Below are 22,135 nucleotides of genomic sequence, written 5' to 3' on the forward strand. Positions count from 1 at the left end.
GTAAGGGTGGTGAGGGTCGCAGAAAGGGCTCCAGGTGTGGAAGCTGTTCCCCAGCTCAGGTGCTCACCTGAGTCGGCACCACTGGGTTCCTCCCTGATTTCTGCCTCTTTCCCCATCACTGATACTCCCCAGGTGGCAGAGACACGATACAGGGGAGGGGGGCTGTGGGTTTCCTCCCATCACTGTGTGTGCGCGCGGGCGGTGGGCTTCGCGGAGAAGAGGCCACTGTCATCTCTGCTTCGACCGCTTCTCCCTTCGACCGCATCCCATCCTGCTCGGTTTCCCCTTTGCACGTGACTCTAGTAAGTGCCTCTGTTTCTATTGTTTTGGCCAAGGATATTTTTGCCCTCCTGCCCCCACCTCGAAACCAAAACCGCTACCTGTGCAGCTATCTGTGCACCTCTAAGGCGACCTGTGCGGCCAGCTGGGCTGGCCGCTCCTGCGCACGCGCGGGCGCGGACCCCCGAACTCCCCTTCAGGGAGTGAGCTCCGGGGTGAGCACCCATCCGCGGCCCTGCAGACGCGGCCTTAGCGCGCGGCTCGGAGCGGAGAGGCGAGTACTCGCTCCGGCCTTCCCGCCCGCCAGTCTGTCTCCCCTTCCGTAGAGGGGGGCGGAGGGTCCCTTCCGGCGCCGCCCGGACAGCGGGCAGAAGTGGACCGGGAGACACGGGGCGGGGCGCCATCGCGGCCCCCAGCTCCGCGGGGCCGGGACAGGACTAGGGAGTCGGGCGACCGTAGCGGGCCCCCTTCCCGGCGGCCGCGCTCCCGCCTTCGCTCCACGGCCCCCGCGACGTAAGGCCCCTCCCGCCGTACGGCGCGGCGCTTCGAAGCCCCGCCCACTTCTCCGCCTCGGGGACCCGGCCTCAGCTTCCGATAGGCCAGGCCCCTGGATAGGCCGCCTCCTCATTGACCGAGGAGCTTCAGGCGGCGCGCTCGAGATTGGTGGAAGTCCGTGTCGCTCCCGCCCCGCCTCCGGGCGCGGCGCGCGATTGGCTGGCGTCTGCAAGGTCTCCTCTCGGGATCGAGTCTGGGCGGCGCGGACCAGGCCCCGGGCGGCAGCAGAGGCGCCCGGCGGAGGTGGCTGTGGCGCGAGGCAGGTGAGCTCCTGGGTGGGGGTGGAGGGCCGGGGCCCGGCAAGGCCGGCTGCGGGCACAGGACTGGGGCCAAGGCGTCCCTCAACGCGGGCGGGAGCGGCGGGCAGGCGGCGACCGGCGCGGGCCGAGTCTCGGGCCCCGCCTGGGCGGCCAACGGCCGCCGCCCCCTCCTCAGCCCCGAGCGTCCCCGCACCTGGCCCGGGTTCGGAGCAGGCCTGGCCCGGGGCGTCCCCTCCGCCCGACGTCAGTGGCGTGCCGGGGTCCCGGCGGGGCGCTGGGGACGCGTGCGCGTCCGAAAGCCTCTGTCGCCGCCGCCCCCCGCCCACCCTGGGTGCTCCCGCCCCCCGCCCCGGGTACACCCGGGCGACCTCCCCCCCCCCACGCATCGTGGATCCCCGCTCCCGCCCACACACCTGGGCGATCTGGCACCCTCGACCCCCCCCCTACACCCGTGCGCCCCCGACGCTCCTCACCCGCGTTGCCCCGACCCCAGCCCTCCCCCCACACACACCCCCGGGCGCCCCCGTACCCCGCCTCCCCCCGCACCCGCCTCATTCGGGCGCCCCTTACCTCTGTCCCCCCTCTCACTCGTCCGGTTCCCGGCCTCGGGGTGCTCGGCCTCCCAGGAGTCCTGGGTTGGGTCGAGGGGCCGCCCTGCGTGTCCGGCTCGGGACGCCCCCCTTTTCCTGCTCTGCGGCCCGCAGACAGAACGCACCTGTGCTGCCGGGCGGGGCCGTCACCCCACGTCGCAGTCGCGAGCCGCAGGCCCGGTCCCCGGTCCACGGCCGCAGGGAACAGCCTGCGGGTAGCCCGGTTGCTGCCGCGCTGCCGCTGTTGGTGGGCAGGGCTCCCCAGCGCCTCCCTCGCTCGGCTGCGTGCCCGTGCCCCTAACCCCACGTCGGAAAGGCTCGGCTCGGCTCGTGGGCGTTTTCTGAGCTTCCGGGGCTGCTGCCCAGGTGGGAGCTGCCCTGGGGCCTGGGTTTACAAGCCGTTTGTGCCCCCGGACGCCTCGGCCTGGAACCTTGGGTTTGGGTTTGTTTTCATCCATTTCGGTTTATACAGTTATTCCAAGTCGGGAAACTCATGATGCTTGGTTAGTCCTGGGGTATTTTCCCAGATTAGTTCCTCTGACAAGTTTCTCCTCTTTATCTTGTTTCAGTTTTCTTTTTTCTGTGTGTTTTAGAAATACTGTTACTTGGGCATTGGACCTCTTGGGCCTTATTTCTACTCAGAAATAAAATCTTTATCTTTCCCATTTTTTCCATTTTTGTCTTTCTGTTTCACTTTGTAGGCGATTTCCTCAATCTTCCTCTAACTCTTTTATTTGGCATTTTATTTTGGCCACCATATTTAACATTTTTTTCAATGTTTTATTTATTTTTGAGGGAGGGAGAAAGAGTGCAAGTGGGGGGGGGGGGGGCGGAGAGAGAGGGAGGCACAGAATCCGAAGCAGGATCCAGGCTCTGAGTTGTCAGCACAGAGCCGGTCGTGGGGCTCCAACCCACGAACTGCAAGATCGTGACCTGGGCCGAAGTCAGACGCCCAACCGACTGAGCCACCCAGGCGCCCCTTGGCCAACATATTTTCAATTTCCCAGAGCTTTTTTCCTCTAAAACTTAGTGACACACTTACTTTGTAAATGTGGTAGCACCTCATCGTCTCCCTCTGTAACCTCAGCGTTTGCTCGCTTTGGTATATCTTGGCCGAAATGTTGGGTGATCCCGAAGAGAGTGGGGTCCCGCACGGTCCTTTGGAGGTTCTGTGCACCTGCTTTGGTCTTAGGGCTGTTGGCTGATAGCAGTTGGCTTTCGTATCTTTAGGTCCTTTTATTTTTTTTTTTAATTATTTTTTTTTTTTCAACGTTTATTTATTTTTGGGACAGAGAGAGACAGAGCATGAACGGGGGAGGGGCAGAGAGAGAGGGAGACACAGAATCGGAAACAGGCTCCAGGCTCTGAGCCATCAGCCCAGAGCCCGACGCGGGGCTCGAACTCACGGACCGCGAGATCGTGACCTGGCTGAAGTCGGACGCCTAACCGACTGCGCCACCCAGGCGCCCCTCTTTAGGTCCTTTTAATGGGCTTTTTATATTCTCAAAGAAGGGCTTTCCAGCCTCTCGCCTTGTTTTCAAAGTTGGCCGGAAGAGTGTGGCTGTGGCCTCCAAAAACTAGTAAGGAAGTGCTCACTCCTCTCCCTCCTCAGGAAGACATCCTGGAACTTGAGTTTTCCTCTTACCCTCTGGTGTAGAGAAGCCTTGGTTTTTATCCTCCCGTCTTTTTTACGGGAAGGTAGGAAGGGACTTGACGCCTAGTAGCTAACTGCTACTTTTTTTTTTTTTTTTTTTTTATTGTGGTAGGACGCTTAACACAGAATTTGCCACTTGAATCTGTACAGCTCAGTGGCATTGAGCGCCGTGCACAGTCGTCACCACTGTCTGGTTTCACAACTGCTTGTTCTGCACCCTCCGGGGGAGCCCCCAACCCGGTAGCAGGCACATCCCCACTGCCCACTGCTTCCGAGCTCTGGCGTCTGCTAATCTGTTTTCTGCACACGGATTTGTGTATTCTGGATTTTTTATGTACACGGGTCCATCCGATATGTGATCTTTTGTGTCTGCTTTCTTGCCCTTAGCATAAATTTTTCAAGGTTTATCCGTGTTGTATAATGTGTCAGTACTTCGTGCCTCTTTGTGCCTGCATAATATTCCACAGCACGAATGTACCACGTTTCCCATCCACTCATCAGTGAGTGGACATTTGAGTTGTTTTCATTTCTTATTATGAATGATGCTCCGGAGAACATTTGTACTCAAGTTTTTGTTTGAGTACTTGTTTTCAGTTTTCTGGGTATGTACCTAGGAGTGGAGTTGTTGGGTCATATGGTGGTTCTGTTTAACGTGTAGAGGAACCACCAAACTGTTTTCCACAGTTGCTGCACCATTTTACATTGCCACCAACTCTGTGTAAGGGTTCCAGTCTCTCCATATCCTCTCCTGACTTGTAATCTTCTGTTTTTGCTTTGTTCTGTTTGTAATGGTCTTCCTAGTGGATGTGAAGTGGGGTCTCATTTTGATTTGCATTTACCTAATGACTGATGAGCATCTTTTCACGTGCTGGTTGGCCATTTGTGTATCTTCTTTGGAGAAATGTGTGTTCCGTTTCTTTGCCGATTCTTTGTCTTTTCTGGACGAAGTCCAGTTCATCCATTGTTTTTTGTTGTTGTTGCTTATGTGTTTGGTGTCATATCTAAGAAACCATTTCAAATCCACGATCGTGAAGATTTACCCCTATTTTTCACTTAAGAGTCTTAAAGTTTAAGGCATCTATGCCTTCCATCAGTCTTGAGTAAATTTTTGTATGTGCTGTGAGGTGGGGGTCCAGCTTCATTCTTTTGCATGTGGATGTCCATTTGTCTTAGCATCGCCGTTGAAAACTCTGTTCTTTGATTTGGTATCCTTGTAGAAAATCAGTTGACCATAAATGTATGGATGTATTTTCTGGACTCTCAATTCTGTGCTGTTAGTCTACATATCTATCCTTATGCAAGGAACAACACTGTTTTGTAGTGCATTTTGAGATCGGGAAGTGGGAGTCCTTCAACTTTGTTATTCATTTTCAAGATTGTTTTTGGCTGTTTGGGGGTCCATTGCAGTTCCATATGAAGTTAAAGATTAATTTTACCGTATTTGCAAAACCAGACCGTTGGGGTTTGACAGAGATTGCATTGAATCTGTAGATCTCTTAGGAGTGTGTTTCTGTGTTTCAAAATACTAACTCTTCCAGTCTACGAACAAGGAATGTCTTTCCATGTATTTTTCTTCCATTCAGCAGTGTTTTGTAATTTACAGCGTACCAGTCTTGTACTTTTTTGGTCAAATTTATTTCTAAATGTGTTGTTCTTTTTGATGCTGTTGTGAGAGGAATATTTTTCTTAATTTCATTTCCAGATCGCTCATTGTTAGTTTGTAGAAATACAACCGATTTTTGTGTGTTGATTGTGTATCCTGCAACCTTGCTGAATTTGTTAGTTTTTATAGTTTTTTGTAAGTTTTTTAAGAGTTTCCATACATGAGACCGTGTCATCTGTGAATGGAGATAGCTTTGCTTCTTCCTTTTCAATTTGATGCCTTTTGTTTCTTGTTCTTGCCCGATTGCTCTGGCTGGAGCTCCAGTACAATGTTGAATAGCAGTGGTGGAAGCGGGCATCCTTGTCTTGTTGATCTTAGGGGAGAACTTTCAGTCTTTTACCATAGAGTATAACGTTAGCGGTGGGTTTAAGTAAATGCATTTTATCAGGTTGGGGAAATTCCCTTCCGTTCCTAGTTTGTTGAACATTTTTATCATGAAAGAATGTTGCGTTTTGACAAGTGCTTTTCCTGCATGATCACGTGGTTTTGTCTGACTGCTTCTTAAACAGACTTCCAGCGTTTGATTCTTCCTGTATTTTTGGTTCTTTTCTACACACTCACTTGTAGATGTACGCAGGTGCCACTGTCTTAACCATTTGGGGGTTCCATGATGACAATCGCGTTATTTCTCCATGTTCCTCATTGTAAGCTTATGATCCAGCTTTTTATGGCGTAGCTGTGTTTTCATTGATCCCTTTGCTCTCTGGTTTCCAGGTTCTTGCTATTTATTGTGCTCTCCTCCTTTGTTTTGCTCTGTGGATATATGCCTTTAGGAGATATGCCTTTTTAGGAGGGGTGTGCCATCTTTGTTCAGTGCATCATTTAAAACATTTTTTTATTTTATATTTTGGGGAGAGAGAGTGTGTGTGTGCAAGCTGGGGAGAGTGCGTGTGTGCCCAATGAGCGATCTGGGCAGAAGGAGAGGGAGAAAAAGAGAGAGAGAGAGAATCCCAAGCAGACTCCCCACTCCCAACGTGGGGCTCAAGCCCACAACCCTGGGATCATGACCTGAGCCGAAATCAAGAGTCAGACATTCAACCAACCCAGCCACCCAGGTGCCACCCCCCCCCCCCGTGCACCATTTTAAACTGGAAATTCTTGGGTGACCTATTTTCAGAGAAAGCTGGCATTTGATGGAGTGTCTGCTCATAACCATTGTTTTCTGGTCTGAATTTATGATGGTCAGATGGTCTCCAGATTCTGAAAATAGAGCCAGTTTGAATTTGCTAACAGTATAAATGCCAGACGACATTTTTGAGAGAAGTGACGGGGGATGAAAGTTACATCTTTCAGCTTTGCAGCTCCCGTCCTCACCTAAATACTTCAGGGTGAGGCAAGAGCCCAGGGAATTGCAGTGACCGTGAGGCCCACTGCTGGTTCAGGTGCGGCGGTCTTGAGGACACCACAGGAAGGAGCGTCCACATCTGGGTTCACAGGGCGGGCGGGAACAAGACACTGATGGTGTCCCAGCAGGAGTGACGTGGGACCTGAGGTGCTGCTGCACCTCTCAGTGGAATAGCTGTGCCCATTCTCTGTCTTCCTCCCCTCGGAACTCATTGCTGTTAGGGCTGCTCGCCCCTCTGGATTTCGCGTGGAGGAGTGTGGACCTGCTGATGCGCGTGTGAAACCGGTTCACTTCCACGGGACCCAAATGAACAGGGTTGGCAGAGGGGAACTTCTGCTGCTTATGATGCGTTGTTTGCCATAATCGTATGTTGTAGTCGGTTCTACTTCATTAAGTAACTCGTGTGATTATTAGGCGGTGTTGCGGTTTGAATCACATCTGTAATTAACCATGCTTGTTATTTGGGCGCGTCGTCTTTGGTGTAGTCACACGGGCACTCAGTGATTGGTCACTGGTTGCAAATTTTCGTTGAAGAGGTAACTATGTGACAGATGCTTTCTGATGTTTGTGCAGAATGAAAGCGCGGGTCCCGGATGTAAGGAGTGGGGAGAACACTCGGTATAGACCAGCGATTCCCAGCAGGGGGGAGAAGCCTCTCTGGGCACTTGAGTAGCTTCAAAACAAAGCGGTGCTTTGCCTGGGTGCTTTTTTAGTCCTTGTCTTTATTTTGTTTGATCTTCAATTAATGTTATTAGAAGATGTGAGCTATATCTAGAATATGGAAAACAGATCCGTTGGATGGTGTCTTCACTTGTTGCTTATGCTGCAGACCTTTTCACTACCAGAAGACCCTCATTTTTAGCCTGGTGCTTCGCGGATGGGAGGACAGAGCATCAAAAGGGTCATTGAGAACTGTGTGCGTTAAGTGTTTACGTTCATGGCACAGCTAAAATCCTATAATTGCTGTTGCCAATTACAGTTGGAAATAAAACAAAGCTGATACAGCTGTTTTGATCAGATGAGGAAACAGGAAAAGTGTTTTGAATGCATTGGGAAGAATGAGGTGGCCCAGGTATGCACGACCCTCCCTGTCCATGCACGTGTGTAGCTCTCGACCGTGGTTTTGCCAAGCACACCGATGAGCAGTGGAGAGACCGCTGAGGGACTCGAGGATTTTCAGTCTAAAGGCACGCAGCAGTGAGTGCCCCACGGTGCAGACACCTACGAAGGGTTCGTTGGCTCAGAGAGTTCAGGGTTGAGGTGGAGGGAAAGACCCATTAATAGGTAGTTATTACAGTTTCTGTCAAGTGAGGGCTGCTGGGGAGCACTAAAGCTAGCATCTAACTGGGACATGGGGGTTGGGAGCTCCAGGAGAGCTTTCTGGAGGCGGTGTCTCAGCTCTGAACTCCAAGGATGAGTAGAAGGTAGCCAGGAGCATTCGGGGTGGAAAGAGCCCAAGGGAATGAGGACGGGGAATCAGGAGGACATCCCAGAGGAGGGAAGAGTGTAGGAACAGTGTGTGAATGGGATAAGGAGAGGAGGGTTGTCTTGAGTCCAGGCTTTCAGTGAGGCGGCCCTGTGGATTGCCGGCAGATGGAGAGGGGAAGTGGGGCGTCTGGGTGGAGGGTTCTGTGCATTCAGTCTCTTACGTCTTGTGTCTGGGTGCTAGGGAGCCAGGGTGGCATGTGAAGGCAGTGAGGGGGTTGATCTTTTTGTAGACAGACCATTCTGGCAGTATTCTGGCTTGAGGGGGCAGGTCTAGAGGGCGGAACTAGTCAGCAGTGCTTGCCGGAAGCCAGCAGGAGATGGCAAGCAGGGGGAGCAGGACTGAAGAGGGGGTGAGCCACTGGAAGGAGAGAAGCAGGCTGGTGGGTGATCTGGACAGCCCAGGTCACCGTAGGCCAGTTCATTGGCAAATGGGGACGTCCCAGGCCTGTGTGACGCGTACGGTTGACATCCTATAAAACAGTAAGGAAAAGGCAGACCTCCCAGTTGGGTCTTCCTCCCGTGTCACAGTGGCCGCACGCGGTCCGAGCTCCCAGTGGTGGCGCCATCGGGCGTGGTGGAGCCTGGGAAACGACGCCCGGTTGCTGCTGTGGAAGTGACGCCTCGGGCAGGCCTGCTAACTGTGTTGGTTGTAGGGGGGTGTGGTGACTTCCGGGTGTGAAGCAACACAGTAAAGCTATGTTGTCGATGCCCTGAGGTCTCAGATGAAGGACTGTCTATGTTAACATGTACAGATAAGTGGCTTGACTTCGGGCTTTTGCTGAAACGTCATGATAATCCCAATGTGAGAGGAAGCAGGCTTGTTATTTAAAAAGAGCCCTTATCATCCAGAGCCCTTATCATCGGGAGATGTAAGGGGTGCAGAGAAGCAATCACCTTCTCTACAAGCCCAGAGCTGTGTTGACGAAAACAAACCCATCAGCCTAGTCTCTTCCTGTGTCTTACATTCCTCGCCAAGAGAAACTTGCCTTGGCCGAAAACTATCTCTCAGTGCAGACTTGTTGCTGCCGATGACTTTTTTTTTTTTTTTTTTTTTTTCAACGTTTATTTATTTTTGGGACAGAGAGAGACAGAGCATGAGCGGGGGAGGGACAGAGAGAGAGGGAGGCACAGAATCGGAAACAGGCTCCAGGCTCTGAGCCATCAGCCCAGAGCCTGACGCGGGGCTTGAACTCACGGACCGCGAGATCGTGACCTGGCTGAAGTCGGACGCTTAACCGACTGCGCCACCCAGGCGCCCCGACTTTTATGGAGTCCTTCTACCCTGTGCCAGGCGACACAAGCAGGCTCGGGGCCGTCACTAGTCCACTCCTCGGGTGACACTCCCATTTGATGGCACCACGCAGCTGTAAGTGCACCGTCGTTCCCCTTCGCTCTGGGGTCTCTCGGCTGAATTTCGGAGCCTGCTTCACAAATGAAGACCAGAAAAGCCTTTTTTTTTTTTTTTTTAATTGTACTTACTGGGTCAGTTGTTGAAATTACAAGACCAATACCTACTCTTTAAAAGAATTGTTGAGCAGAGCAGAAGAGTGTAAATGAAACGTGGAAGTCCCATTGTCTATAATTTTACCATCAAGTTTAGTGGTGTCTTCTACAAGTTTAAAAAACATTGAAATACGTGTGTGTGTGTGTGTGTGTGTGTGTGTGTGTGTGTGTGGATATAGACAGTATGTACATACGCATAACATTTAGCATTCTGTGAGGGCCTTTCAAGTATGTTTGTGTTAGTCGTTTGTATCTGATTCACTATTTTCTTTTTAACAACCTTTTTTTAGTTTTTAAATGTTTGTATTTGAGAGAGAGCACTAGTAAAGGAGGGGCAGAGAGAGAGGGAGACACAGAATCAGAAGGCTGAAGGCTCTGAACTGTCAGTACAGAGCCCTATAAGGGGCTCAAACTCACAAGCTGCGAGATCGTGACCTGAACCAAAGTCGGTTGCTTAACCTACTGAGCCACCCAGGCGCCCCTGATTCACTGTTTTAAATACCCAGTTCATTTTTAGGATTCTGAGTTAGTATGAATTGTAGTATTTCATAAACTAACATTGTTCTGTTTCTTAAGATAAAAACAGATGAATGCCAATTTCTAACCCAAATTATGATTTTTTTATACTTTTACTTAGACTGCATTATGCTTTTTTTTTTTTAATCTGTAGGCAGAAATAACTGGTGTTTTTATTAGTCTACATTATCTAATTTTAACAGGATTAAGATCTGAGCAGAACAGTTACATTAAGATTTCGTTCTAATTTTTAAAGACTCATTTTAGTTTGAAAAGCAATTCATGTTTGCAGAGGACTTAACAAATGGAACACCCAGTTGCAGGGCAGCTGCCCTTTGAAAACAGAGCCCTGGGTGATTAAGGGCGGGTGAGGGTGGCGTTAGAACGCTTGTTAGGCGTGCATGCACGTCCTGGGGCCGCTGTGGGCCTGCCTTGTGCGGCAGGAGCCCTGTGCCGTCAGCACAGAACGTCCCTCTGGGACGGCTCTTGTGGCAGATGGCGGTGTCTGGAGCTGCGCCCAGACCTGGGAGGAGAGTCTGTCACTGTCCCCTTTGATTGCCGCTGTCCCCGTGGACAGGTCATGGACGAGAGCCGCCAGTTCTGACCTTTGCCTCGGGGAGAGGGCCGCTTTGCACAGGGATGATGAGGTGGACCCACGGCAGGTTGTTTCTGGGGATTTCCGGTCGGAAAGCTGCACTGGTCTGTTCCGCTTGGGCTCGTTGAGTCTCAATCCACTTGACCTGTCCATCTCTGTAGACAGTGCTTTATACACCGTTACCGACTGGGTGGTGCAGTTGTGGTCTGTAGGGTGAGAGGAGGTTCTTGTCTCCAGTTTTTCTTTAGAACGGATAGCGTTTCCTAAGAAATTATTGTGTGCTGATATTTCAGAGATACTAGTTTTTTCTGTCTCTGGCTTTGCCTTTCGCTTGAAGCTCTGTTTTCAACCTTGTGTGACTTGTAATTTTCATGATTTTTCAGGCATGTTTTCTGGATGGTTACTAGATTAGGTAGGGACATTCTAAATAGTAAAAATTCAAATTATATGTGCTCATAGAACTAAAATTCATTCTTTTTAACATATATGTATTTAAATATATATATATAAATATATTTTAGAGAAAAAGAGAGTGAAAGTGTGCGTGAGCGGGGTATCGGGCAGAGGGAAGGAGAGAGAATCCCAAGCAGGCTCCATGCTCCTGCTTCCGCAACCCTGGGATGGTGACCTGAGCCAAAATCAGGAATGGGATGCTCGACAGACTGAGCCACCCAGGTGCCTCAAGTTCATTCTTGGTTAAAGCATTGAAGAACAAAAACTAAGCTTTATGTTTTCACCTCTATCATATGATATCAATATAACCATATGTACTCAAGAGGCATTAAAGGAGAAGCATAGTGTAACTTAAGAGTTTTAGTTATTTATTTATTTATTTATTTATTTATTTATTTATTTATTTATTTATTTATTGGCTTCTTGCCCAGCGCAGAGCCCAGTGTGGGGCTCGAGGTCACAACCCTGAGATCAAGACCTCAGCTGAGATCAGGAGTCGGATACTTAACCGACTGAGCCACCCATGTGGCCCTTAACGGTAAAAAAATTTTTTTTAATCTGATCTTAGAAGCCTGCTAAGAACCGCATGTTTATAAAGATACTTAGTTCCTTAGGTTTGTAGCCAAAGTTCAGCCTAAACAGAGGACCTGTCCTTTGCCTGTGTGTGCTGACTCGCATGCTGTCTTAGCCACTCGGCAACCAAGAGCAAGGGAGACACTTGGGGTGATGTAGGGGCGTAGTCCTTCCCGCTTGCACAGGCTGCTCTTGGCCCTCTGTCTCCTGAGCTTAGAAAGCTGCCCCTTCTGAAGAGGCTTCTCTTAGTAGGGCAGAGGAGGCCCCTCCTGCACTGTGGGGCTCTTACCCAAGCCCCCTCGTGCAAATCTGCCAGGCGGGACAGCCTGGGGGAGTCCTGCCCTGGGGCTCTGGCCCTGCAGTTGGGGCCTGATAAGGCCCTAGCAGTCAGCACAGGACACTTTGAGAAGGGAGCAGCCTGGAAGGGACTGGGGAAATGAGGGCAGTGGAGCCTGGACCGTGTCCCTCTTTGTAGCACATCTGTTTGCAAAGTGTCGACCTCAAATTCTTTCCAGGGTTTTCTGATGTCATTGAAGACGTTTCCAGTCCGCTTTTTCACCTACCGTTCGTGTGATTTCCCTTGGGTCTCAGGCTGAGCCTGGTGGGGGCAGGGCTGCGGTACAGTAGGAAGATTAAGGTTACGTGTGGACTTGACTTAGTGATGGAAATGGAAGCTGGGAACAGCATTTGGAAAATGCTTAGCGCTTAGGTTTAGTTATCAGTGGGTCTAGTATCAGAATTGCTGCTTTGCTGTTACGCGTTCCTATCCGCTTCTGGGAGAGGGCTGGCCTCGCAACCTGTCGACTCCGGGCTGGAGCTGTCCGAGCTGCCTGGTCGACTTTGTGTTTTATTTAGTCTGGGGGTTGAGTGCATCTTCTACCTCTAGAGTTGCTAACTGAAGAAAAACAATCTGGTTTTTAAAAGGTTTAAAATACAGGCTATCTAACTTTATTCTACAAAATACTAAAGCTAGTATGTGAGTGTTTGTCACGGTCACTGCCTTACATGCGTTACTTCATTTAATCCTTTCCGCTTTAGGGGCGCCTGGGTGTCTCAGTCGGTTGGGCTTCCGACTTCGGCTCAGGTCATGATCTCACAGTTCGTGGCTTCGAGCGCCGCGTCGGGCTCTGTGCTGACAGCTCAGAGCCTGGAGCCTGCTTCGGATTCTGTGTCTCCCTCTCTCTCTGACCCAACCCCGTTTGTGCACTCGCGCGCTCTCTCTCTCAAAACTAAAAAAAATTAAAATCCTTTCCACTTGATTTCATTTTCATCCTGTAATTATTTTTAATGCTCACATTTCATGAAGGGAACTGAGGAATAATTTCAGTGTTCTGAAGCCATCGTACGATCTGTTTGAGAGGGAGGGAAAGAAGGAAAGAGCGGGGTCCATGGAGGGAAGGACCCAGATGAATCTAGTAACATTAACCATCACCTCCAGTAATTCTGTTCTGCAGTGAGCTTGGGAGAGGGTCGGAATCACCCCTCCCTCTGGAGACTGACCAGCCCTGCCTCCTCGCACGTTCTGCTGTGCAGGAGTTTGACCCTCGTGTGCTTCTCCAGGGAGAAGTGGTTTTCTGGGCTGTGGAGTAAGCCGTGGCAAAAACACCTCCCTGGGCCACGGGTCTGATTAAGCCGGGGCCAGATACTGTGTAGAGTTTTAGACTTAGGTGCATCTCGCTGAAAAGCATGATGTGAAATTCACGTGATTATAGGAGTGGGTGGGAAAAGGTCCCACTTAGTGGTGAGCGACCACACCCTCACCCTCCTGCCGTCGTAGCCGGTGAGCCGTGAGCATCCTGGTGTGTCCTCCACCGTCCCCTCCTGTCTTTCCTCCAGAGCCAGGCTGCCGGCTGTTCCTAGAGCCTGGCGTCTGTCCACACTGGCACCCTCTTGAGGGTGTCGTGTTCGGGCATTTTGTTACGTTTGTATCTCCTCTCATCAGACGTTTCACCCAGAGTCAGCCAGCGGGTCTGCTGCTCCCCAGGTTCCCTGTCCCCCTTCTCACCTGTCGGATTTTTGACACCCTCTCCTGGAATCCTGTCATTCCTAGGATTCCTGCCGCAGGCAGTAGCTGTGCATGGTTCTGGGCTTGAAATTATTTCAGCGACAAGAAATTAAATTTATTTGTAAGTTGTGTCACAAGGGCTACGTTAAACCTGGCTACAGTTGGGATGGCTCTCAGCTTTGTCGTCGGGCTCGTCGAGTGGTTCAAAGTGGTGGTAGCTGGTCGTCCACCCCTGTTAGCTTCTGAAAACACCATTCGTCGCGCATTAGAAATTAGTGTAGTTCTTGTAGTGGGATAAAAATGTGAGAACATGTAAATGTAACTTTTCAAGTAAGGCTGTGAGTTCTTGCCTATGCCCTCGCCAGGGCCCGGAACTGCCGCCTCTGTGCTGAGTCACAGGCTGGAGCCCCTTCGGCCCTCAGTGGCCTTGTCAGGGGGAGAGCCGCCCCTGCTCCACGCTCCGAGCCTCCCACGTGTCAGCCGCCGCAGTCAGCCAGTGGGGCGGAGCTCGAGCTGGGACCGAGCCCAGATCTGCAGGCCTCCGCCCCTGTTCTCAGCTGGATGCTCTCATGTCTGTGCGTCCTGATCTCTGAGGTGACTGTTCAAGTACTTGCCTGGGGTGGGGGGTGGGGGGCGGGGGGGGGGCGTCTGCCGTTCGTGTTTGTCACACTGATTTCTGTAAACTTCAGGGAAACGTAAACCAACCCAAGACACCGTTCACTGAGGATGTATCAAATACCAACTGTAGCACAGTTGGTGGCAATTAATGATGATGGTAACTTGACACTGAGGTTTAATAATGTCGGTAGAGCAGGTATTGGAGAATGTTAGGGTGAAAGGTCACTGGGAATGAAGTTGGAAAGTTTGGGTTTTGTTAATCATTGAGTAAGAGGGAATAAAAAAGTTAGTCCGTTTCCACCCTGGAGAGTGAGAACAACTATGGGGTATTTATATAAGCCTTTCATGGTTGCCTAGTAAGTTCCTGGTAAAGTTGGGGTAGTCAGAAGCCGCGGTTACGCTGCGGGGCGTGGCTTGCGATCCGCACCGGCAGGGGAGCCGGGCAGGTGAGCCACACTCGGAGCGGGGACAAGGCCGCCTGGCTGTGCCCTCCTGCCGCGCCCGAGCCCGGACTCTGGCCTGGACTCCCACGTGGGCCGGAGGCGACTCTAGGAGGTCGGGCGGGGGATCGCGTCGTGGACCGGCACGCCGTAAGTGAGAGGTCATTTGTCTGTAGCCCAAGGGTTAAGTGCGCGTTTAGAGGGCCAAATAACGTGTTTGTTCCGTGGGCCAGTAGACCGAGTCCCTGAGAAGCTCGGAAGAGTGTTGAAAAGTTTTTTACATGCAGGAGTTCTGTGTGTTTGTTGACATTAGTAGGCACAGTACAATTTTTATAACATAAACAATGCTTTTTATTTCTGTGGTTCTTAATCCTTTAAAGAATATTTGGATTGTTAGAAAATGGTGTGAATTGAAGTACTTTTGGTTTGGTTTATAGGAGACAGTCATTTACACGTAAGTATTTTTTGTCCAGGCTGGTCTGTATTTTTAGTTTTATCTTCCTTAGATTTTTCAACAGTGGGTTATGATTCACATTACTACTATGAGGTGTGTTTTTTGTTTTTTGTTTTTTTTTAATTTGGAGTGTGTGTGGGTGTGTGGTGAGTGTGTGTGTGAGAGAGAATATTTTTAGCCAGAGGAAAGTTTGAGTCATTCCAGGGAAGTTTAGATGACAATCTGAAAAACAGGGTGCTCAAAACGTGTTTTTAGGATTTTATTTTTTATTATTTATTATTTTTTTTGAAAGCGGGCTCTGCGCTGACAGCAGAGGGCCTGATGTGGGGCTCGAACGCGATGAACCTTGAGATCATGATCTGAGCTTAAGTCAGTCGCTCAACCGACTGAGCCACCCAGGTGCCCCTTAAGATTTTACTTTTAAGTAATCTCTACACCCAGTGTGGGGCTCAAACTTACGGCCCCAAGATCAAGAGTCGCATGCTCTACTGACTGAGCCAGTCAGGTGCCCTAAAACTATTTAAAAAAAAAAAGTTCTTTTGGGGAAAAATAAAAGTGTAAGCAGTGCCTTGAGCTCGTGTGTCGATCAGCCTGCAGTTTTCTGGTTCTGAGGTGCTTGGAAAAGCGTCAGCATCTGTGATAAGTGTCTGACTGGGGACTAAGGATCCCTTCTATTTTTTTTTTTTTAGGTAGTTTGTTTTGTTTTGTTTTGTTTTCCTTTTTCAGTCATCTCTAAGCCCAGCGTGGGACTCAAGCTCACAACCCTGAGAGCAAGAGTCGCATGCTCTTCCAACTGAGCCAGCCAGGTGCCCCAAGAATCCCATCTATTTTAGTTAACAACAACGAAAACTTACTACATAAGAAAGAGAACATTTTGACACCTTTAAGAATTTAAAAATACATTTTGAAAAGGGTCTGAGTCACTTTCTGTATTCTTCTGAAAGTGCCCCAATTTTCATAACTATAAGTGAGTTGATCTCGGGTTTCCCCTTTGACTCCCAGGGTATGTTGCTGTAGGAAACTACGCCTAACATAAGGGTTTGCAGCGATGAGAAGATTTTGTCTCCTTTGTCTAAAAAATAGAAAACAAAGAACGACTAGCTTTGTTTTACTAAAATCTCGGTGGTGACGTTTTGGTCACCAACTATGTGCCATGGGTTGGCTGTGACAGACAGCACTTCTCTGTGTTTCTACCCTCCTAACACCCTGCATTGCTTTCTCCCCCACCTTCTGCAGTATGAGACCGTGACCATGGACTTTTCTCGGCTCCACATGTACACCCCTCCTCAGTGTGCGCCCGAGAACACTGGCTACACGTACGCACTCAGGTGAGCGTGCCTGCGTTCCGTCGCCCTCCCGGTCGCCTCCTGCCCCTGGATGCCGTGGATTTGTGGGCGCTTCCTGCTGCTTGCAGCCACACGCTGTCTTCTGAAAGTGAACGTTTCTACGGAGTTTATATCATACTATGGCTTTGCAAAACTGCTAAACTGACATGGAAATTGTGAGGTGGTTTTGAAAACTGAACATTTCTGATGACTCAGGGATGAGTCATTGCAAATGTACTGCTGTTTCGGACCCCGCCCAAGTGGCTGTGGTCTCTAGAATAAATCTTTGAGGTTATGGGTAGGGTTTTGTGATTTATACCGATGGCCGGGTATTTTAAAGTTAGTAGAAATAACCTGGAAAATGATTTGCCTTTGAGAGGAGGTATCCTAAACGGAATTTTTATGAAGCCCGAGGTTTGAAGAACACGGCTTTTCTCAGATGCGAGGTTTTCAGTTCTTATTCTGACATGATACTGAAGTTCACGGCTAAGTCTAAGAGTTGCTGAGTAGCCCTTTGCATGTCTAGTTCACCAAGTAGGAGTGATTATTCAGATGGATTATAAAATAGGGGATTGTGCCAAAGGAAAATATGCTACCGGGCGGGTTAGGGTTTGGCAGTTAGGAAAGCTGTTGTGGGGGTCCCTGGGGGGCTCAGTGGGTTAAGTGTCCACCTTCAGCTCAGGTCGTGATCTCGTGGTTCACGGGTTCGAGCCGCACGTCAGGCTCTGTGCTGACAGCTCGGAGCCGGGCACCTGCTTGGGATTCTGAGTCTCCCCCTCTCTCTGCCCCTCCCCTGCTCGTGCTCCGTCTCTGTCTCTCTCTCAAAAATAAACATTTAAAAATTTTTTTGAAAAAGAAAAAACACCTGTCGTGTTCTGGAAAGACCTTGAAGGCACACGAGGAAAATGCTCATGTAACTTTTTTCAATGACTTGTCTTCTAAAAGGGAAAAATATAATTTAAAACTTAAGAAAATCGGAAGGTATTTTAACAAAGATGCTTTTGTTTCTTCATTTGAGAGTGAGTGCCTGAGCAGAGCAGAGGCGGGGGGGTGGGGGGAGAGAGGCGCATGCACCAGAGAGTATCATAAGCAGGCTCCATGCTCAGCATGGAGCCCAACGTGGGGCTCAATCCCACGAAATCAAGAGTCAGATGCTCTCAGATGACTGCGCCACTGAGGCACCCCTGGCAAAGATGTTTTTGCAGCGTTTTTAACTGTTTTTTTTAACAGTGTTAGTCAAACGTCACATTGAATGATTGCGTTTTTATTCACGATTCTAGATCATTGACTGTTTTTGTCAAAAGTTCTGAAATATGTTAGAACAAAGGGAGTGGGCCAACTCAAAACTGTTCCTTGTTCTGTATTGTGGAGCATAAAAATAATTACTCTCGGTTAATTATTTTTAGCTTTTATAACCTATTTTAAATACAGTTTTTTAAAAATGCACACGTGTGGGTCTCTGCACCGGGAAAGTCGCCCGGCTAATTTCGGTGCACGCGGCCCTCCTCCAGTGAGATGTGGGCGTAGACGCGGAAGTGTGGGCGGACCAAAGGGGCAGAGGCGGCCGGTGTGCTTGGTGCATCGTGCTGGGAACTTAGACTTGGAGGGCACTGGGAACCCGGCAAGGGCGTTAAGCCGGGAGCCGCGTGACCAGGCTTGTGCTTGGAGGGACTGCAGCCTGCAGGGGTGGGTAGGGTGGGTGGGGGCGGCCGGGAGACCATGGCGGGCCCCGAGGTGTGACGCTGTGGTGGCCTGTACAAGGGGCCCGGCCCAGCTTGGGCAGCTGGGGTGGAGATGAAGGAGGGGAGGGCGGGGACAGCGGGGCGGTCTGTGGGTGGCGGGTTCTGGTCTGGGCAGCCGCGTGTAGTGCAGGACCGGGCGCCGGGTGGCGGGTCGCGAGGCGAGTGTCCGGCGGTCGTGGTGGATGGAGCCCACGGCTGAGGCCCCGCGGCCCCCGGGGCGGCGGGAGGGGACCTGCCCCTGCCTGTTTGTCTCTGGTCTTTCCACTTGCGTCACCGCTGTGTTCCCCGTCTTTGAAACCTGCCTGTGCCACTGGGCTCTACCGGAAGCCACCTGACCTCACTGCATGTCCCTCCCTCCCCCGTCCCGAGCCCCGCTTTGACGCATGCGCCCCACGGCTACCTGGGCCGGTCCTTCCCCTCAGTTCTGGGGACTCTGCACCCCGGCCCAGGGCTGTCTGGCCCCGCCCCGATCTTCCCCCTTAGCCCCTGAGTACCCACCTGGAGGGTCCGCCACCATCCTGGTCGGTCCGTTTGTTTAACTGAAATGTTTTCCTGCTGTGGAGACTGTTAGGTGAAAGTCAGGGGTGGTGGTGGTAATAAGCCCCTGTGCCTCCTCCCACCTTCTGCTGTTTGGCGCTGGGCCCCTTCCCTCCCTCCCTCTCCGGTGGATTGTTCTGAAGCAAATCTTCACAGGATGCTTGCTTATTTATTTATTTATTTATTTATTTATGTTTATTTTTTGAGAGAGAGCGAGCATGAGCACGAGTAGGGGAGGGGCAGAGAGAGAGAGGGAGACACAGAATCCCAAGCGGGCTCCAGGCTCCAAGCTGTCACCACAGAACCCGACGTGGGGCTCGAACCCACGATGTGTGAGATCATGACCTGAGCCGAAGTCGGGCGCTTAATCGACTAAGCCACCCAGGCACTCCTAAAAGATATTTTAAAAACATGGGGCGCCTGGGTGGCTCAGTCGGTTAAGCCTCCGACTTAGGCTCAGGTCACGATCTCGCGGTCCATGAGTTCGAGCCCCGCCTCAGGCTCTGTGCTGACCGCTCAGAGCCTGGAGCCTGTTTCAGATTCTGTGTCTCCCTCTCTCTCTGCCCTTCCCCTGTTCATGCTCTGTCTCTCCCTGTCTCAAAAATAAATAAAACGTTAAAAATAATTAAAAAAAAAAAAGATATTTTAAAAACAACTAGCCAAAATACAAGTATCACACCAAAAAGCCCCTGGTAACTTAAAATAACCCCTGATATCTCTGTAATACACCAGACAGTCGGTGCTCCAATTTACCAGATCCTCAGTTTTGCTTGAAGTGAGCCTAAGCAGGATTTTCCCATAGTACCTATTTGCTTCCTGTGAGACAGTGGTTAGATGCGGAGGTTCGATCAGTCCCAGGTTTTGTTTGTTGGCATGACTGTGCACTTCCTTCCTGTTGAGGGTGTGCGGAGGCTGCCCGGTGCTGGCGGCTGGGCCACACCACCGCTGAGGAGCCCCCACAGCCCCCCCACACGATGGGGATGCAGCCACAGGGACACTGCTTGGGCAAGAGGCAGACTTTCCCAGAAGCCCATCGAGACCCACTCTCCCCACCACCCCACCCCCCGCCTCACCCCCGCCCCCTGACACACACACAAACCAGAGGAGACCCAGGTCAGGTGGCAGCCCGTGCCCTGGAGGCCGGCAGCCTGGAAAAGTCCGTGTCTGACCGTGTCAGCCTCCCGTAAGCGCGCCTCGGTCTCTGCCACGGAAACCAAGAGAACAGAGTATTTCGAGAAGGTGGGTCCCGCGCCAAAGTGGTGGGACTGGGACACGGGCCGTGAGTTCAGCCCCGTGGGACGCCATGGGCAGAGGCAGCAGCAACGGGGGCAGGAGTCGGAATGAAACGGGTTGAGGAGTGAGTGTAGACAACTCTTACAACAAGCGTGGCTGGTTGGGAGGAGAAAGGGCCCGGCTCTGTTTAGGGTCGTTTTTCTCCACCGTGGGGACAGGTGAGTGTCTAGGTGCTGATGGTTGGGCACCACAGGGAGTTTGAAGAGTTCGGAGAGAGAAGAGGTACCAGATGGAGAAGGTCTTCTGCAGAGTGGGAGAGATCCGGTCCAGAGTGCACAGGTGGGCGTTAGGGTGGCACGTCTGCTGTGGTCGGAAGGAGGAGGAAGGGCCGTCTGAACGTGGGTCCATCATAGGCTCCCCTGAGAGGAGTCCGCAGTTCTCTGGTGTGGCTGGTTTGCTGAGGAGCCAGAGGAGGAGGTGAGGCGGGAGGGAGGAGGCCTGCCGGGGCAGGGGTGGCACCCGAGCGCCACTGGTGCAGAGGGCCATGGGCTCGGGGGCGTGCAGCCGTCGGCACCATCCAGGGGCACAGCCGGGACTGAAGCACCGACAGGGCAGGGGAGTGGCCGGGTGGGGGTGCTGTGACCATAATCCCGATTGGAGCCCCGGGCGAAGCTGAGGGACCGCGTTGGTGGAGGATCCCGGCCGGTGGGTGACGAAGGGTCAGGGGTCAGATGGGCGGCCACTGGGGTCACACACCCAGGTCAGCAGAACTCGGACCCGTGGAGGTTTGGTCAGATTCCTAGAATTGCCCCCTTGTGGGCCTCGCTTTGCCCATTCACCCCTGCCCAGTGGCCGAACTGCTCATTTATGACCACTTAGCTCCGCGCGGCTCTGGCGGGAGGCAGGACCACCTGCCCCGTGGCGCTGCCCTGTTTCGTGCCTTGTGGCTGCCGCGTGTCCGTATTTTCCAGCTTTCAATGGTGGTAGATTTTTTCCTGGCCTTTTAATTAAACATGCATCTAAGGGCTCCTGGGTGGCTCAGTCGGTTGAGTGTCTGACTTCGGCTCGGGTCATGGTCTCATGGTTCGTGGGTTCGAGCCCCATGTCGGGCTCTGTGCTGACAGCTCAGAGCCTGGAGCCTGTTTTGGATTCTGTGTCTCCGTCTCTGTCTGCTCCTACCCCGCTCATGCTCTCTCTCTCAAAAATAAATAAAGATTAAAAAAAGTTTTTTAAGTGCATCTAGGTAACATTTTTTTTTTTTTAAATTTTTTTTTTCAACGTTTTTCATTTTTATTTTTGGGACAGAGAGAGACAGAGCATGAACGGGGGAGGGGCAGAGAGAGAGAGGGAGACACAGAATCGGAAACAGGCTCCAGGCTCTGAGCCATCAGCCCAGAGCCCGACGCGGGGCTCGAACTCACGGACCGCGAGATCGTGACCTGGCTGAAGTCGGACGCTTAACCGACTGTGCCACTCAGGCGCCCCGCATCTAGGTAACATTTTTAAAACGACATTTGATTGATGAAGGAACAGAACTAAAAGCTGCTCTGAAGGATTCAGTCTGTTATTTTCTTTGGGGTCTTTCTGGCGTCTCCTTTTCTATCCTAGTATTAGAATAAAGTACCTTAACAGCACACTTGCTAGGGTGGGTCCCCGGACTACAGCATTGACAGAGGCGTGGGTACCGAATGCATTAGACGAGTGTCCCTGGGTGTGACCAGACAGGTGGGTCCAGACTGAAAGGACCCATTGCCCCACTTGGTCTCAGCCCCAAAGGTTCCCACTGTTAACAGTTTGAAGAGAACTTTCCAGGTCTCTATGACTTTACCTACCTCTGTATGTATGAGAATACGTGCTTCTGGGGTTTTTTATGGGGTTCTTTTGTTTTTTAAGTAAGCTTTAGGCCTGACGTGGGGCTTGAACTCAATGACCCCGAGAGCAAGAGTCTCATGCTCTACTGACCCCATGTGGTTCTGTTTTATAGTTGGTTTTAACATAAATAAGATGATAGTAGGATATTTTCCTTTAACAGTGTATGCAGATCTTTCATGATTTTTAACAGCCTCACAGTGTTCTAGAATTCGGACGTATTCCAGTTTATTGAACCATTCCCCTGCTGATGGACAGTTCCTATCGTCTGCCGTTGTAATATTCTTGTACTTCCGTCTGCTCGGGGTCTTTCTGAAGACACTAACAGGGATCTGGGACGCCCTCTGCTGGCAGAGGCACCCCAGGTTCTGTGTTGGAAAGCCGGGACCCCTTCCACACTGTACAGTATTGTAGTGTCCCCACGTTGGAGCCCCCGGG

At 51.3% G+C, this 22,135-nt stretch overlaps 1 protein-coding gene across 16 annotated transcripts in view; it reads left to right on the forward strand.

Moving 5' to 3' along the window:
• Nucleotides 1-964: 964 nt before the first annotated feature.
• SUN1 (Sad1 and UNC84 domain containing 1) overlaps nucleotides 965-22,135 on the forward strand; it is a 54,297-nt gene continuing 33,126 nt past the window's right edge. For 6 of the 16 annotated variants that reach the window (XM_086691346.1, XM_086691350.1, XM_086691353.1 and 3 more), the window contains exons 1-2: nucleotides 14,053-14,073; nucleotides 16,228-16,319. In XM_086691346.1, coding sequence (XP_086547472.1) covers nucleotides 16,243-16,319 — 77 coding nt within the window. In that variant the 5' untranslated portion in view covers nucleotides 14,053-14,073; nucleotides 16,228-16,242. Of the gene's footprint in view, nucleotides 1,098-14,052; nucleotides 14,074-14,549; nucleotides 14,688-15,657; nucleotides 15,798-16,227; nucleotides 16,320-22,135 lie in introns of those variants that run through there. The other 10 variants (XM_086691351.1, XM_086691356.1, XM_086691358.1 and 7 more) reach the window with 5 other exon arrangements.

Source organism: Puma concolor, chromosome E3 (genome assembly GCF_028749965.1).
Source record: "Puma concolor isolate L17-30 chromosome E3, mPumCon1.1.hap2, whole genome shotgun sequence".
NCBI classification, from domain to species: Eukaryota; Metazoa; Chordata; class Mammalia; order Carnivora; family Felidae; genus Puma; species Puma concolor.